General features: G+C 42.4%; 1 protein-coding gene across 1 annotated transcript; it reads right to left on the bottom strand.

The window, feature by feature from the left end:
- Positions 1–3184: 3184 nt before the first annotated feature.
- PIGA (phosphatidylinositol glycan anchor biosynthesis class A) lies at positions 3185–11204 on the bottom strand. Its single transcript, XM_071430484.1, has 6 exons — positions 11078–11204; positions 10198–10856; positions 9517–9649; positions 8331–8463; positions 6977–7183; positions 3185–5376 (listed from the first exon to the last, which is right to left on the bottom strand). The coding sequence occupies exons 1-6, from the start codon at positions 11116–11118 to the stop codon at positions 5113–5115; spliced, it is 1437 nt and encodes a 478-aa protein (XP_071286585.1). The 5' UTR covers positions 11119–11204; the 3' UTR covers positions 3185–5112.
- Between the last annotated feature and the right edge of the window lie 2301 nt (positions 11205–13505).

The raw sequence follows: 13505 nt of genomic DNA, 5'->3' as shown, positions 1-13505 counted from the left end.
AGATAATGAAAACATTCCTCCTAGAGCCAGAGGAATAGTAAAGGCTGTAAAGAACAAAATATTGGATGCAGAGAAAAAGAACACATAAAAAATATTAAGACCATTACAAAGTAAAGTCAGCCTAAATGACAGAGAAATCTTTCTTGTGTTGGATTTACAAAACTGGCTCTCAACAGGAGACAAGCAAGAAGGAAGAGCACCTTTTAAGAAAAAAAAACAGAAAACCAGGCTTTTGGTTGAGGAAAATAATTGATTTCTTTCTCAATCAGCCTACTAGATGGTATGTAGAATTGTACATGTTCATAAAACTCAGAAAAAATACAAGAAACTGAAAATCAGGTGAGTGCCATTGAAATTCTTTTATCCCTAATGGAACAATACCAAAGAGCTCTCCAAGTGCTCTAGAAAACCACAGGAAAGTTTGACTGCTTGGAAGCAGTCACTGGAACATGACTCTCCCAGAAGGACTAACTCTATTTGTGTAGCAGCAAAATCACCCTCCTGGCTGCAGAACAAGACAAATAAAGATTTTCAGTTAAATTATTCAGTGAGTCATTTGAGAAAAACTTGTGTAATCTCCTAATCTGCTCTTAGTGTACAAGAGCACTAGGGAAATTAATGCAGTGGATGTTAAAGAAAATTATCATTGGGAACACAGCTGAACGGCATGGTGGAAAGTATGAGTACTGCTGAGGGTGGTAGCCAGACAACAGCAAGATTGGGTGTGATCACTCAGACATCCCTGGTATTTTTGAAACTAGAGAGATGAGCAACATTGCGTAGGCATGAGAACAGGCAGAACACAAGAGCAATGACAGTGCAGCCACAGGATTGTCATCGCTCTCCCTTGCTCTTTTGAGCATCATTGCTCTGAGCTGAGTGAGGTGTGTTATGCAACTCCATTAATAGACTTGAGTGAACAAGTCAACCCCCTGTAGAAAAAATACACCACACTGATTTATGCAAGATGCCCTAACTATTCTATGAATCACTCTTACTTAACTCTAGGATAATTACTAAATTGTTAAATCAACATATCAAAAAATTTATTAGTCCTTCCAAAAAATTGTCATGAGGAGGTAAATAGAAGTAGTTTAGCTAGATCTTCCAAAAAACTTGAAAAGTAATGTTTATATATGCTAGTTTACACACATGCAAGAAATAGGCAGAAAAAAAAGGCAATCCAGCTTAGAAAACAAGTTATTTTCAGTAAGGTTCACCTTAACTTTATCCAACTTCTAGGGAGAAATATCAGATATGACCTAAAGAATTTGGCAGGTAAATAAAGAGATGAGGAATGCTCATCTCAAAGAACTTCAAAGAGGTATTGGTCTATTCTTATGCTACACACACTCTGAATTACAACAGTGTATTTCTAATATATTTAGTTGGGATTAGAGTATCCAATGTATTCAATCAAAGTAAGGCAACTGGGGGAAAAAAAAGGAGTCAGAAACGCTCAAACAAAAGAGATGAGAACAAAGGAGTCCATGCAGAGCCTGGCTACTCCTTTTCTATCAGTTTGATCTAATAAATGACACTACTTCCCACAGAAGCCTTGCCTTATTTGCATCCTTAGGTCAGCACACTTATAACACTCCTTTTGAGAAGAGATGTGAGAGTGACTCACTGGCTGCTCTCAAGCCAGTGTGGGAGTGATCTCACCTATCTGCCACCCATCACACTGGGTAGGACCTGGTTATTGAAACTCCTGCTGCTGCCTGGGCAGGAGGACAGCAAATTCCAGCAGCAGCCAGTGCCTGTGTTCCCAGGGAATGCACCAGTCCCTCCTGCTTAAACAAGCAGCTTGAAGAACCAGCATGTACAAGACAAGCAGCCATGCACAGTTAAAGTTCAATGAATCCTGCACAAGTAGCATCTCTAGAGTTGTGAGAGTGTTGAAGCATGTCTGGATCTGAAAGCAAACTAATCTACCTGCTAGGTTTACAAGAAAATGTTAATCTTGGTAAAATAATAAATTCAGACTCATAGCCTTATCCTGTCATTAGTTTTATTCCCTTAAAAAATATCCACCTTTTATCTCTGTCAATGTTCAAGTCATTAGGGAAAACTGTGGAAGTCAATACTACTGAATGTCATGATGCACAGCAAATATCATGAGAGTAGTTTAATGATAGCAATTAAACACTAAAAATATTGAAATACTTTTAATTAAAAAAAATCAATGTATTAAACCATTTTGAGATAGAATAATCAATCTATTTACATAAAGTCTGTATTTTACTGAAGCAGAAAGCACCAGAAAGACTTTTACAATTAATTTTTAAAAGCCTAAGCATATATGAAAAAAAAGGGACTAGTAAAGAGAAATAAATATCAAAAAGGGAAAAAATATAAATAGATGCAGAAAAACTTGAGCACAAACCAAGCAAATTACAGTAGTTACCTTCTTACAGATACATCCATACCCACTAAAACACAGTCTGAAAGACCAATCTTATATCTATGCTTTACTTGATGCTTGTATGGTGCATTGTATGGTTTAACCCACAATTTTCAATACTTTGATTCACAGTGTCTGCACATCATATATTGGAAACAACATTCCTCCTTGTGCCTGGGGATGGAATTTCATTGCAGTTTGGGAGGGGGACATTCTATACAGGTCCTCCTGGTCCTCCTACACACCAGAGGCTCTGCTCTGTGCAAGACATTGCTTAATAAGTGTCACTCTCCCTTTCCTAACATTTCCCTGGTATTTCACAACAATTGAATGTTACCTGCAAGCCCAACTGAAACATTTTAATTTTTTAAACAAGTTATTTTATTAATTTCAAACCACACTCATTATCTCAGTATTTTTTTTAGTATCCTGCTTATTTTACTTAACCTTTTTCATGTTACCCACTGATATTTTGTAAAACTGTCAATGTTTCTGTGGCATCATCCTTTACTCCACTGCACAAAGCCAGCGAGCAAATCATTCCCACAAAGTTCTGCATAATACAAGTGGTGTTATTTGAGAAACCAGTTATGAATTAAGTTTGTATGGCAGCTTGTACAGAAAGATGATTATTAAAAAACATTTTCATAGGAACTCCAACAACCAGTGGTGAAAAGCTGCATTATGGTTTGTAGTTCTGTATTTTCTAATTATATCCTCCCACATACTAAGGAAGTGTATCCATTCTTTATGGAAAGGTAAATAAACCCCTAGATAAACTTTACATTAGTCTTGTAAACAAGACTATAACCAGGTTTTATTATGGTATTCATAAGTACACAATGTTCCACAAAAGAAAACTCATTTTGAATAGATACACGCAATCCTTTTGATTTGTGTTTGCAGATGTTGCAGGAAACCAAACAGAACTAAAAGAGAACAAAATATTACTAAAATTACACACACACATATATATAACATTTCCCTAGAGTGGCAATCAGTATTTTCAAAAGGTTGTTCAAAATTTGAATGCTTGAACAATATAAAAAAAAAGAATAACTTAGAAAAGTAGAATATTAGCTTAATTCTACCCATTCATCCTTAAACCTTGTGGCACCATTTTAGATGACTTCCACTTTTAACGCAGCTGTAGGTTACATATCAAAGGCTAAAAATTCTAGTAAAAGAAAATAGACTTTATATATGGCAATTATTTACATTATCTTTGTGTTTCATGAAAATATGTTCAATGAAATTATAAAATGCTTGTGTAATTACATCTCTACCCAAACAACATGAATTTGGCAGAAGTAGTGTGTTAAATACTACTCTTCAAGGGTTTGGAAACAGTGTTTTCATATTGCACAGTTTTAATATTAATACAGTGTCCAACAGCACACAATACTCCAGAGTCATAAAATAGGAAGCTTATCATCATTAGTGATGCTTGAAAAAGAAACTAACCCAGTGCATCAGACAAGGGGCAATTTTAGAGGCGGTTGACACAAATGAAACAAACACCTCTTCTCACACACATGGGCACAATGCTGTGCTGCCTCCTGCCCCAGTACACATCACTCACACTCCTCACAGCTGCCCCTTCTCTCTGCCTCTCCATGAAAAGCTCAGCATTGTTATTTCCACTTAAGGGATACCTTCCCAAGAGTTCACATGCAGCACCTGCCAGCCAGTGTTTCTGATGTGGGCGAGGTGAAATCACCCACCCTCAACGCTGTCCCTCCCAGAGATGGACTGAAATGCCACTTTGGTCATAAGAAAGGGGAAGGAGAAAGAGGTGGGGGGGAAAGGGATAGGTGGGTGGGAGGTGGGAGAGAGCAGGTAAGCACCAGTGTGCTTGTTAAGCCCTTCACAGTTTTTGCTCTCTCACACATGTGTTACTTCACACTTTGGCACAGACTGCTGGAAGTTTTCAGGCCTGAGATGTTTCTAAAGGCTGTATTATCTCTAAATAATACTATTTCTTCCCTTATGTACCAAAAAATAAAAGCAAAACCCAAAATCACTACAAGCTTTACATCGCTTTCACACATGTAAGAGAACAGGAAAAAATTAGCACCTCTGAAAATATCAGAAAATCATTATGGAATGTTGATTTAGCAGCAGAATGTGCAACTCTGACTAGGGAAGAACTTCAAAATAATAATGCTAGGCAGGCAAAACACTGTCACTGGGACACAACTGCTAGAACTAAGTCTCCGAAATTTACATGGTAATGGACTTTATGACTAACTTCAAGTGCCATTTTCATCTTAGGAGAAAAAAGGTATTTTGTTGAGCTTTTAATTATTTTGAAAGATGTCTTAAAATAAAAATCACAGTAAATACCAGGGATTAGCAGGAACTACATTAAGCTAATAATCGTTGTGTTTTGCTTTCCCAAACACTTAAGTCTCTTTCTGCAATGTTCAAGTTATCAAGGAAAATCTTGTATTTTTGTTTCCAAGGCTTCTGACACATATAAAAACATATATTCTCCTCCCAGCTTTCAGTGCAAAAGAGATGCCCATAGATTTGCATGAATCCAAAACTGAACTAAGAACATCATCCTAAGTTGAGGTAGCACATTGAACTAAGTTTCTTTCTAAGAACTTCAGAAAGAAACTGAAGAGTTTTAAGAGTAATGTCTCTGTCAGCAAGCATTAAAACCTTTAGTGACTGACACATTCTTCCCTCTCCACTTGAGCAATTTAGGAGTTTGGAAGTTCTTCTTTAACTCTTCTCTTTTTTCCAAAAAAATACCGTTTAGTCCATGCACCCTTAGGTCCTGTAGCATCTATTGCAACATCAATAATGGAATCTGGAGTCATCCACCTCAGAAATGCCAAAAGAAGGAAGTTCAGAACAGCAAAAAAAGCAAAAATACACCCAGTCACTGGACCACAGTGAGTCATTAGTCTGTCAAGTCGCTCCTTCATTGGTAAAACCACTTCACCTGCAACTCTGTCATATACCTAAACAGAGAGGAGACAGAAAGTAACATCTTAAAAATACATTGATTCTACATCAAAAATCAGGCAGTACTTTATCATCACTGCACAAAATAAATGCCCTAGTCTTAGCTACCAGATGGGACAAATATTACTGCCCAAAAACCTTTGCAGATCCTAAGTGCTGATTTATGAGTCTTGTTCTAGATATTTCATTCATTCAAGGAGAAATATGAAACATTCTCTTCTTTTACACACTTCAGAAGTATTTCATTAACTAGGAAGACTACATAATTTCTCTCTCATGTAATATTATACAGAAAGGGCTGGGGGTTTTAATGGATTGAATGGGTTCTAATCTCATATTCACATCAGTCCCAGAAAGAGCTTGAACATGCAATTACTAGATTTTAAACACAATGATGGATGAACTCATAGGTGAGTTTGGCACTTTTCCAAATGTCTGTATTTGAACAATGAACCAAATCCTAATAGCCTTCTAATTTTTGTTTAAAGAAACAGTAGTTCAATTACTGCACAAAGCAAATATTTGCTGCTAGTGACTTATACATGTCAACCACAGCCAACTACAAACCCACTGCAAACCACTCCAAAAAGGCTTGAAGGACACAGTTATTTCCTTAAGAATGTTACAGACTCCATTCTACAGGTAACCTTATTTGGTAACAAACAACTATCTTCTGTAAAATTTAAGATCTATGCATACTTCTACCAATTCTATGACCATTTTCCTTCACAAAATACTGGTGGGTTTTTTTAAGAAAATGTTATATAAAGCTAACTCAAATCTAGGCTAACGTCTGTAAAAACTTTGCAATTCAAATGTTGCCTGCAGTTACAAAATCATAAAATGAATGATATGGATGGCACTTAAAAATAATAAACCAGTTGTACATGGCACTTCAAGGAGGCTTGTAAGATATATATACTTGAGTGCAGTACAATCTAAGTAAGAGGCATGGGGTTCAGCTACTCTCTCCTTCCTAAACACAGGAGGTGAAGGCAGAAGTGACACAGCTCCATGGGTGTTTGTAACATTACTGCAACCAACATTCTTCACTGAAGGCAGAGTTTTTCTACTGAAGTGCAGCTCTAGTTCTGAAATGTAATTTCAAAACTATGAAAATAAATTTTCATTACAACCACAGCTTATGTAAACTCAGCTGTGCTCAGCCTTCCAGCATTGAACTACTTCTCATAATTTTAAACTACTTGTTAGCACATGGCAAAGCTTTGTCATGAACTGTTCTTACCTTGTCATATACCTTAGCAGCACATTTTCCAGTTATGCCAGGAAAGTTATTTCATGTCAAGACTTGAACAAATAAAGAGTAGAAATCTAGCTAATGATCTAGGCTTATCTTCAAAATATTTAACAGCAATTATGGCATGTTAGAAAATACAAATAGAAAATACATCCAGGAATTATTTGGGGGAAAAAAAAGCATTTTCAGGACCTTTTAAAACCATGTATGTTTGAGAGGAAACATGCTGAAAAATTACACTGGAATATTACAAGGTGAATGTGCATAGCAATATTTCAAAGAAAGAATTGTTTCAAAAATTTAATTTCAGAGAATTTAGAAGAAGTGATTATACATACTTTCTCAGTTCTCTCTGCTACATTCCTCCACGTATAAAAAGTCTTTACTTCTTGATGAACAGTTTCTGGAGATGGCAGAGTTCCTGATCTGAGCCGGGCAATAGCTTTTTCTAGTCCATCACACAAAGATTTCACAGAGGGCTCACACAAAATGATGAGATTTTCTGGAAGTACCTCTGGAATCCCACCAACTCTTGTGCTCACCACCTTTGAAACAAATAAAAGAAACGGCAACATAAAAAATGAAACTGTGTGACAGCAATGCTATTACATTGTTTAGATGCAGCTATTTAAAAGAATAGGAAAATATCATGGTTTGGGAACTTGACCTGTATGTAAACTGAGTGTAAACCCCAGAGAAGAAGACAAAGCATAGCAGATTACCTTCAACATTGTCCAGAATGATTCTCTGGTGCCATGATAAAACAGAAGACTAACTAGACAAGTCTAATGAGTGGTTATGAGACCTTTCCTGAAGGTGTTTGTCACAGTACACAACGAAACCTGCGTAACCAGATTTTGGACATTTCTGCCACAGTATCTCAAAAAACCTGTTATCTCTTTTTGCAGAGGATAATTTTACCACATACTTGAAATTTCAGTTTCCTAGGTTACTGAACACTTGCAAAAATTTATTTATAATAATCTGAATTATTATTTTAAAAGGGAAATAAGAAATTACGAAGACTCACATTGTGCAATCATTTCTAAACATTGGGCAATAAGAAACTGCAGAACTTCCTCACCTCTAGAGAAGAGATGGCAAGAGAGTAACTACAACTAGGTAGTAACTGCTGTCAAAGGATACTGAAGTAAAGAAAAAATTGAAGGCACTTCCATTTTCTATACTTACTGTAAATTAGGTACTCTTATCAGTCTGTCTTCTTAATAAGGTTCCTTTATCTTTTATTGTGAAAGTCTAATTCTTTATGGCTACTGACTCAACTTCTTTTTTGAGTTGTCAATCTGAGTTGTAAATTAGTCAGGGCTTTTACTGTTCTCTCTCCCTCCAACTTATCTTGAATCCCTACATAGGAAGGCAATTTTTCTGCAGCTCCTTTCAAAGTAAACCTTTGTGAACATCAACTACCTCAAAACTACAAACAAAATAGTATTTGGCAAGGTCAGAGAACTGAGAGCAGATCTACATGTTATTGCAAATTCTACACGAAATTCTTCTTGGATTTAGCCCTTCTGTCTCACCTTCCAGGTGCCCTGTAAATGGGGATAACATTTGCTTACCTCTGTCAAGACAGAGCCTCAGATGAAATCAATGTGATAAGCATGTATTATTTCATGGTGAAATCTGTTTAAAATGGATACATGCTTTCTAGATACTGAGATTTTTCTTTACCTGTAAACCACAGCTTGCTGCCTCCACAATAGCCATACAAAAGGCCTCAGTGAGGGAAGTGTTGAGAAAAATGTGCCCCTGGACCAGGACATTTCTGACATCCTGGTGTTCCAAGCCTCCTAGAAGACGCACCCTGCGTACAAGAGGAAAAAAAAAACCAACAAAAAACCCCTCAGAGATAAATACTAGATTTGGATCATACTAATGCCACATATTCTGAAAAAAAGCACCAAAGGTTCACACTTATAAAGTGAGAGAACAAAGATGGGCACCTCAGTTTAGTTTTCTCTAAATTTCTCCAGCAATGGAGAAACAGAAAATCCTGCTTTTTTATTGTCACACTGAAAGAAACTTCAGAAAATAAAGTTAGTGGGAAAAGTTGCTGTTTTAATGACATTCACCTCCAGAACATTGCTACTGAACCTTGCAGTTCTGCAAGAAAAAATGGCTTCATTCAATTAATAATTAATATTTGTCAAATGCATTATCTGAATTTTCAATGTGAGGTCTGACCAATCAGAGTCTGAAAAGGGAAAAAGTTTTTAAGATACAATGATCAGGACCTATCATCTTGAAGAGATATTGGAAAACGATAAAGGGTAAAATGAGAATGATACTGACAATTTTAATTGGGGAAATCACTGACTAAAGCACAAAACAGGCAACAAAAAAACCTAGAAAATAAAATTAACAATTGAGAATATGAAACTGTTCTTGATCAAAAAAACCCAGTAGAAATACAACTGCATCATGGCAACATTCTGGTAACATGGTAGCAAGAGGGAACATGTTTGTAGCACCACAAGAACACATATGAGACAAGCACTATGCTGAAGAGTTTCATACTGAAATAATAAATTACTAGCAGTCATCATGACATGCAATGGCACAAATGAGCTGTTAACACCTGATGCCATATGAAATCCAAGCATCATGGCTTCAGAGAGGGGCATGATAAATTTATATCTAAGTCACCTTTCTATGTCTCAATGAAGGCTCATTCAGGGCCTATTCACAGAAATATGAATTAACCTGCTGGACCATAGTCCAGCTCTCAAAGTCTTCAGTGTCTGGTTTATCTGCCTTGCCTTTAGGCCTCCAACCTCAAGCTTTGGGGTTTATCTGGGGGAGGGAGGCAGGCAGGCAGGTCCCCACCCCTGAAGTACCTTGAAGGGTCAGAACCAACCTGTCATGTAGCTGGTATCTCTCCCGGACTTCTTCCAGTATGATTCGTTTTGGTCCTTCTCCTCCAACTAAGAAATGTAACTCCAGATATTTCTGACACAGCTCAGGAATTATACCACTAAGCAAATCAATACCTAAGAGGAGAAAATTTAGGGCAAGCCATTATTGTATTTGATTTCAGAACTTCTCATGATGTACACATCTACACAACTATATTCAGGAGCAGAAGAAGTGAAAAAAAAGGTCTCCTGAAGACAGCTAAACTACTGTACACAAAAATATGAAAACCTCACAACTTGTGACCTCATTGGAGACAAAAATGGAAAAAAAAATCACTTAAGTTGCTGTCACTGTATTAAATAAAAAGCAATTACAACATTTCTAACAGAATATATAGATTAGGCCCTAAATCATCTGTCCAATACAAGCCAAACGTTCCATTTCACAAACTGGCCAAAGTTTCTGGTTTCTTCGGTATTACAAAGGAAACACATCATGTACAAAACCAAATGTACATTTCTTCTCCTTGAGCTCACAAACACAAAAGCTTGGAACAGCCACCTCACCCCTCCCAGTGCAAATTCCATCCATACCACAGATACAGCCTAAGCGGTACGGTACCTGACCAAAACCTCTCCAAACAAAGAAAACCAAAACAAGCTTACATTTGATCCCCCATTACCTTTTCTGTAAACAAGTCTGCTGACAACCACAATTGTTATTGTACTGTCATCCCTCCTCGAGGGGTCTGGAGTGAAGTCGGTGGGATCCACAGCATTGGGGATGACAGAGACTATCCGAGGGTCCAAGGCTGCTCGCAACACCGTGTTCTCCTTACTGGTGTAGGAGACGCAGATGATGTGGTTGGTGTCACACAGGGACACCGTCAGCAGCTTGTTGGTCAGCACCGAGCTGACGTCGGCGAAGCCGAAGAGGGAGTGGTCGGTGAACACGGTCCGCAGCCCCATGGTCTTGGCGTGGAACAGGGCGTCGTGGGCCATGGCCGAGAAGGAGCTGTGGGCGTGCACGATGGTCACCCGCTCCCGCACGAAGATGTACCTGAGCAAGGGCAGGCTGTGGAAGAGCGTCGTGGCCGTGGACTGGTTGTACATCACCTTCAGGGGCAGGTAGTAGACTTTCAGCCCGCTGGTGAGGTAGCGGACGCCCTTGCGGTGGCCGTAGGCGTGGGTGACCACCAGCACCTTGTGGCCGCGCTCGATGAGGCACTGTGACAGCTGGTACACGTGGCTCTCCACGCCCCCCATGTTGGGGTAGAAGAAGTCCGACACCATGCACACGCTGTGCGCCGCCGGGCCTCCGCCGTCCATGCCGGGCCCGCTCCTGCCGGGGGAAGGAACCACAAGCCGCCATCACTCGCCGGCGGCCGCCCGCGACGACCCCCGGCCCCCTCAGTGTCGGCGGCGCCGCCGGGCCCACCGCGCGTCCCGCGCAGGCCGCACGCGGGGAGGGGCGGCGCCGCGGCCCCTGCAGAGCCCGGTCCCCGCGGCGGCGGCCCCGGGGGAGCGCGGGCGGCGGTGAGGGCGGGGGGACTGTGCACGTACCTGCCGGCGGCCGGCGCTCCCTGCGCGCTGCCCGGCGCCATGGCCCCATCGCCCGTCACCGCCGCGCCCACGCCCGCGCGAGGCGGCGCCGCAGCCAATCACCGCCCGGCGCGGCGTCACGCGGGAAAACCAGCGCCAATCGCTGCGCCGGACTGGCCCGGCCTCGCGCCCAGGATCCGCCCCTGCTCCCGGCCCCGCCCCAGCTCCGCCCCGCTCCCATCCCGGGATCCGCCCCGCTCCCATCCCGGCACCGCCCCGCTCCCGGCCCCGCCCCGCTCCCATCCCGGGATCCGCCCCGCTCCCATCCCGGGATCCGCCCCGCTCCCATCCCGGCACCGCCCCGCTCCCATCCCGGGATCCGCCCCGCTCCCATCCCGGCACCGCCCCGCTCCCATCCCGGGATCCGCCCCGCTCCCATCCCGGCACCGCCCCGCTCCCAGCCCGGCACCGCCCTGCTCCCATCCCGGGATCCGCCCAACTCCCATTCCGGCACCGCCCCTCTCCCATCCCGGCACCGCCCCGCTCCCGGCCCCGCCCCGCTCCCATCCCGGGATCCGCCCCGCTCCCATCCCGGGATCCGCCCCTCTCCCATCCCGGGATCCGCCCAGCTCCCATTCCGGCACCGCCCCTCTCCCATCCCGGCACCGCCCCTCTCCCATCCCGGGATCCGCCCAGCTACCATACCGGGTCCCGCCCCAGTTCCCGGCTCCGCGCCGCTCCCATCCCGGGATCCGCCCCGCTGCCGGCACCTGGCGCCGCGGGCACGGCGCAAATACAGCAGCGATGTCCCTGCTGCAGTGGGAAGCTCGTCCCGGACGGTTGTTGACAAAAAAGTGTAGCCCGGAGCTAGTGAAAAAGGGACATAAATGCCGTATAGGGGTGGGATTGCTTCAAAATTCCAAAGGTTTTGCTCTGCCCCCAGAGGAGAAGCTCTCCTGGTGTGTTTGGCTCAGTTACAGCTGGACCTCCCGAAATGTTCTAGACTCTTCTGCCACAAGTGCTGAAAGCTTGCTGTCTCTAAATTTTTAAAACCATGGTTTTTATAGGCGGCCCGGGAGCTTGAACACTGGGATAAGAGTTGCTTTGGCATCACTTGGCTGTGTATTCCTGGTCTTCTCGAGGAGCCTTACCATCAGCCTTTTTTGCAGCTCCAACACACTCCTGACTGCTGCTGGCTGCCAAGAAGGGTGTTCATGCCTTTCCTGTATGTTCCCAAAATTATGTTTGGCAGCTGCTTCTTCTTGCCAAGATTTCTGATATGAATTTTGTCAGATTTGTCTGTCATGACTCCCATGCAAATGTGCTTGTTGTGAGTGACAGTACAAGCTGACCTAGGCTGGAATGCTGGCTGGATTCCTGTTAGTTGAAGCTTGGACAGATGTGGTTTGGAGGCACTGATCCCAGGAAGGACTAAGGAGGAAATCAGGCACTTCATTCTAAGGACTGAAAGATGGGAAAACCTCAGCTGTGTTGAGTAAGAAAAGCATTGCTCATTGATTGAATTTTCTCACGTGTTCAGAAACATGGGACCAGCACTGGCAAATATGATTTCATCATGATGTGGTTCTCTGGAGTGTCAAGAACCTGAATTTCAGGGTGAGAAGCTGAGTGTGAGGCCAGAAGAGGAGAAGCTTCTCACCAGCAAGAGCAGGGGTGAAAGAAGAAGAGTTTGAGAAGCAGGAATTTGTAGGGATCCTATCTCAGAAGAAACTGTAGCCTGAGTGTAAAGCTGTGGCCTTCAATAACATCTGGGAAAAAGCCACCAAAGTAGTGGCAGGAGAAGGAGGAATGCACCTGGGGGCTGTCCACTGCAGCACCCCATGTGAGCTCTGGTAAATGGTAGTGGTGACCTCCCTCCCTGGCTGTCACACTGCCCTGGAGAATCAATTTGTCAAGTCACTCCAATTGTAGCTGTCGGGAAAACAATGCTTATAGTTTTAACTATTTAAAAAAAATTTTTTTAGATTAGTTCTTCGTGTGTGTCCTCTAGAGAAGTTGTAATTCTTGGTATGCAAACTTAAAAAATCTGAAGAGAAATCGTAGCTGGTACATGACATAGCAGCCCCTTTCTTTACTCTCCTGGCAGTTGGTCACAGGCTCTGGATGTCCTTCTGAAGGAAATCAGGGACTGTGGCCAACCTTCATGCCTTTGGCCTGGCATGTTGGCTTTGGTGGTCTGACATCTGTGTTCTTCATTAGATGTGTCTAGTTGGGCTTGATGTCATTCTTGTCAGAGGTCCAGAAAATCCCCCTGTATCAGCAGCCTTCTCCTGTTGTCATGTTCAAGGAAACTTGAAAAATTTGTCTGCCAAGAAGCCTAGGACAAACCTTAATGGAAAGGAAAGGAATCTTTGTCACTGCCAAGCTGAAAAAGGTGCTGCTAAATTTTGTCTCCACAGCTGGTTCACAAGGATGGGATAACATTCAC

The sequence above is a fragment of the Agelaius tricolor genome, unplaced genomic scaffold, assembly GCF_023055355.1.
Source record: "Agelaius tricolor isolate 1412-34295 unplaced genomic scaffold, bAgeTri1.0.p SCAF_7, whole genome shotgun sequence".
NCBI lineage: Eukaryota > Metazoa > Chordata > Aves > Passeriformes > Icteridae > Agelaius > Agelaius tricolor.
The sequence above is the reverse complement of the archived record's forward strand: the minus strand, read 5'-3'. Positions and strand labels throughout refer to the sequence as shown.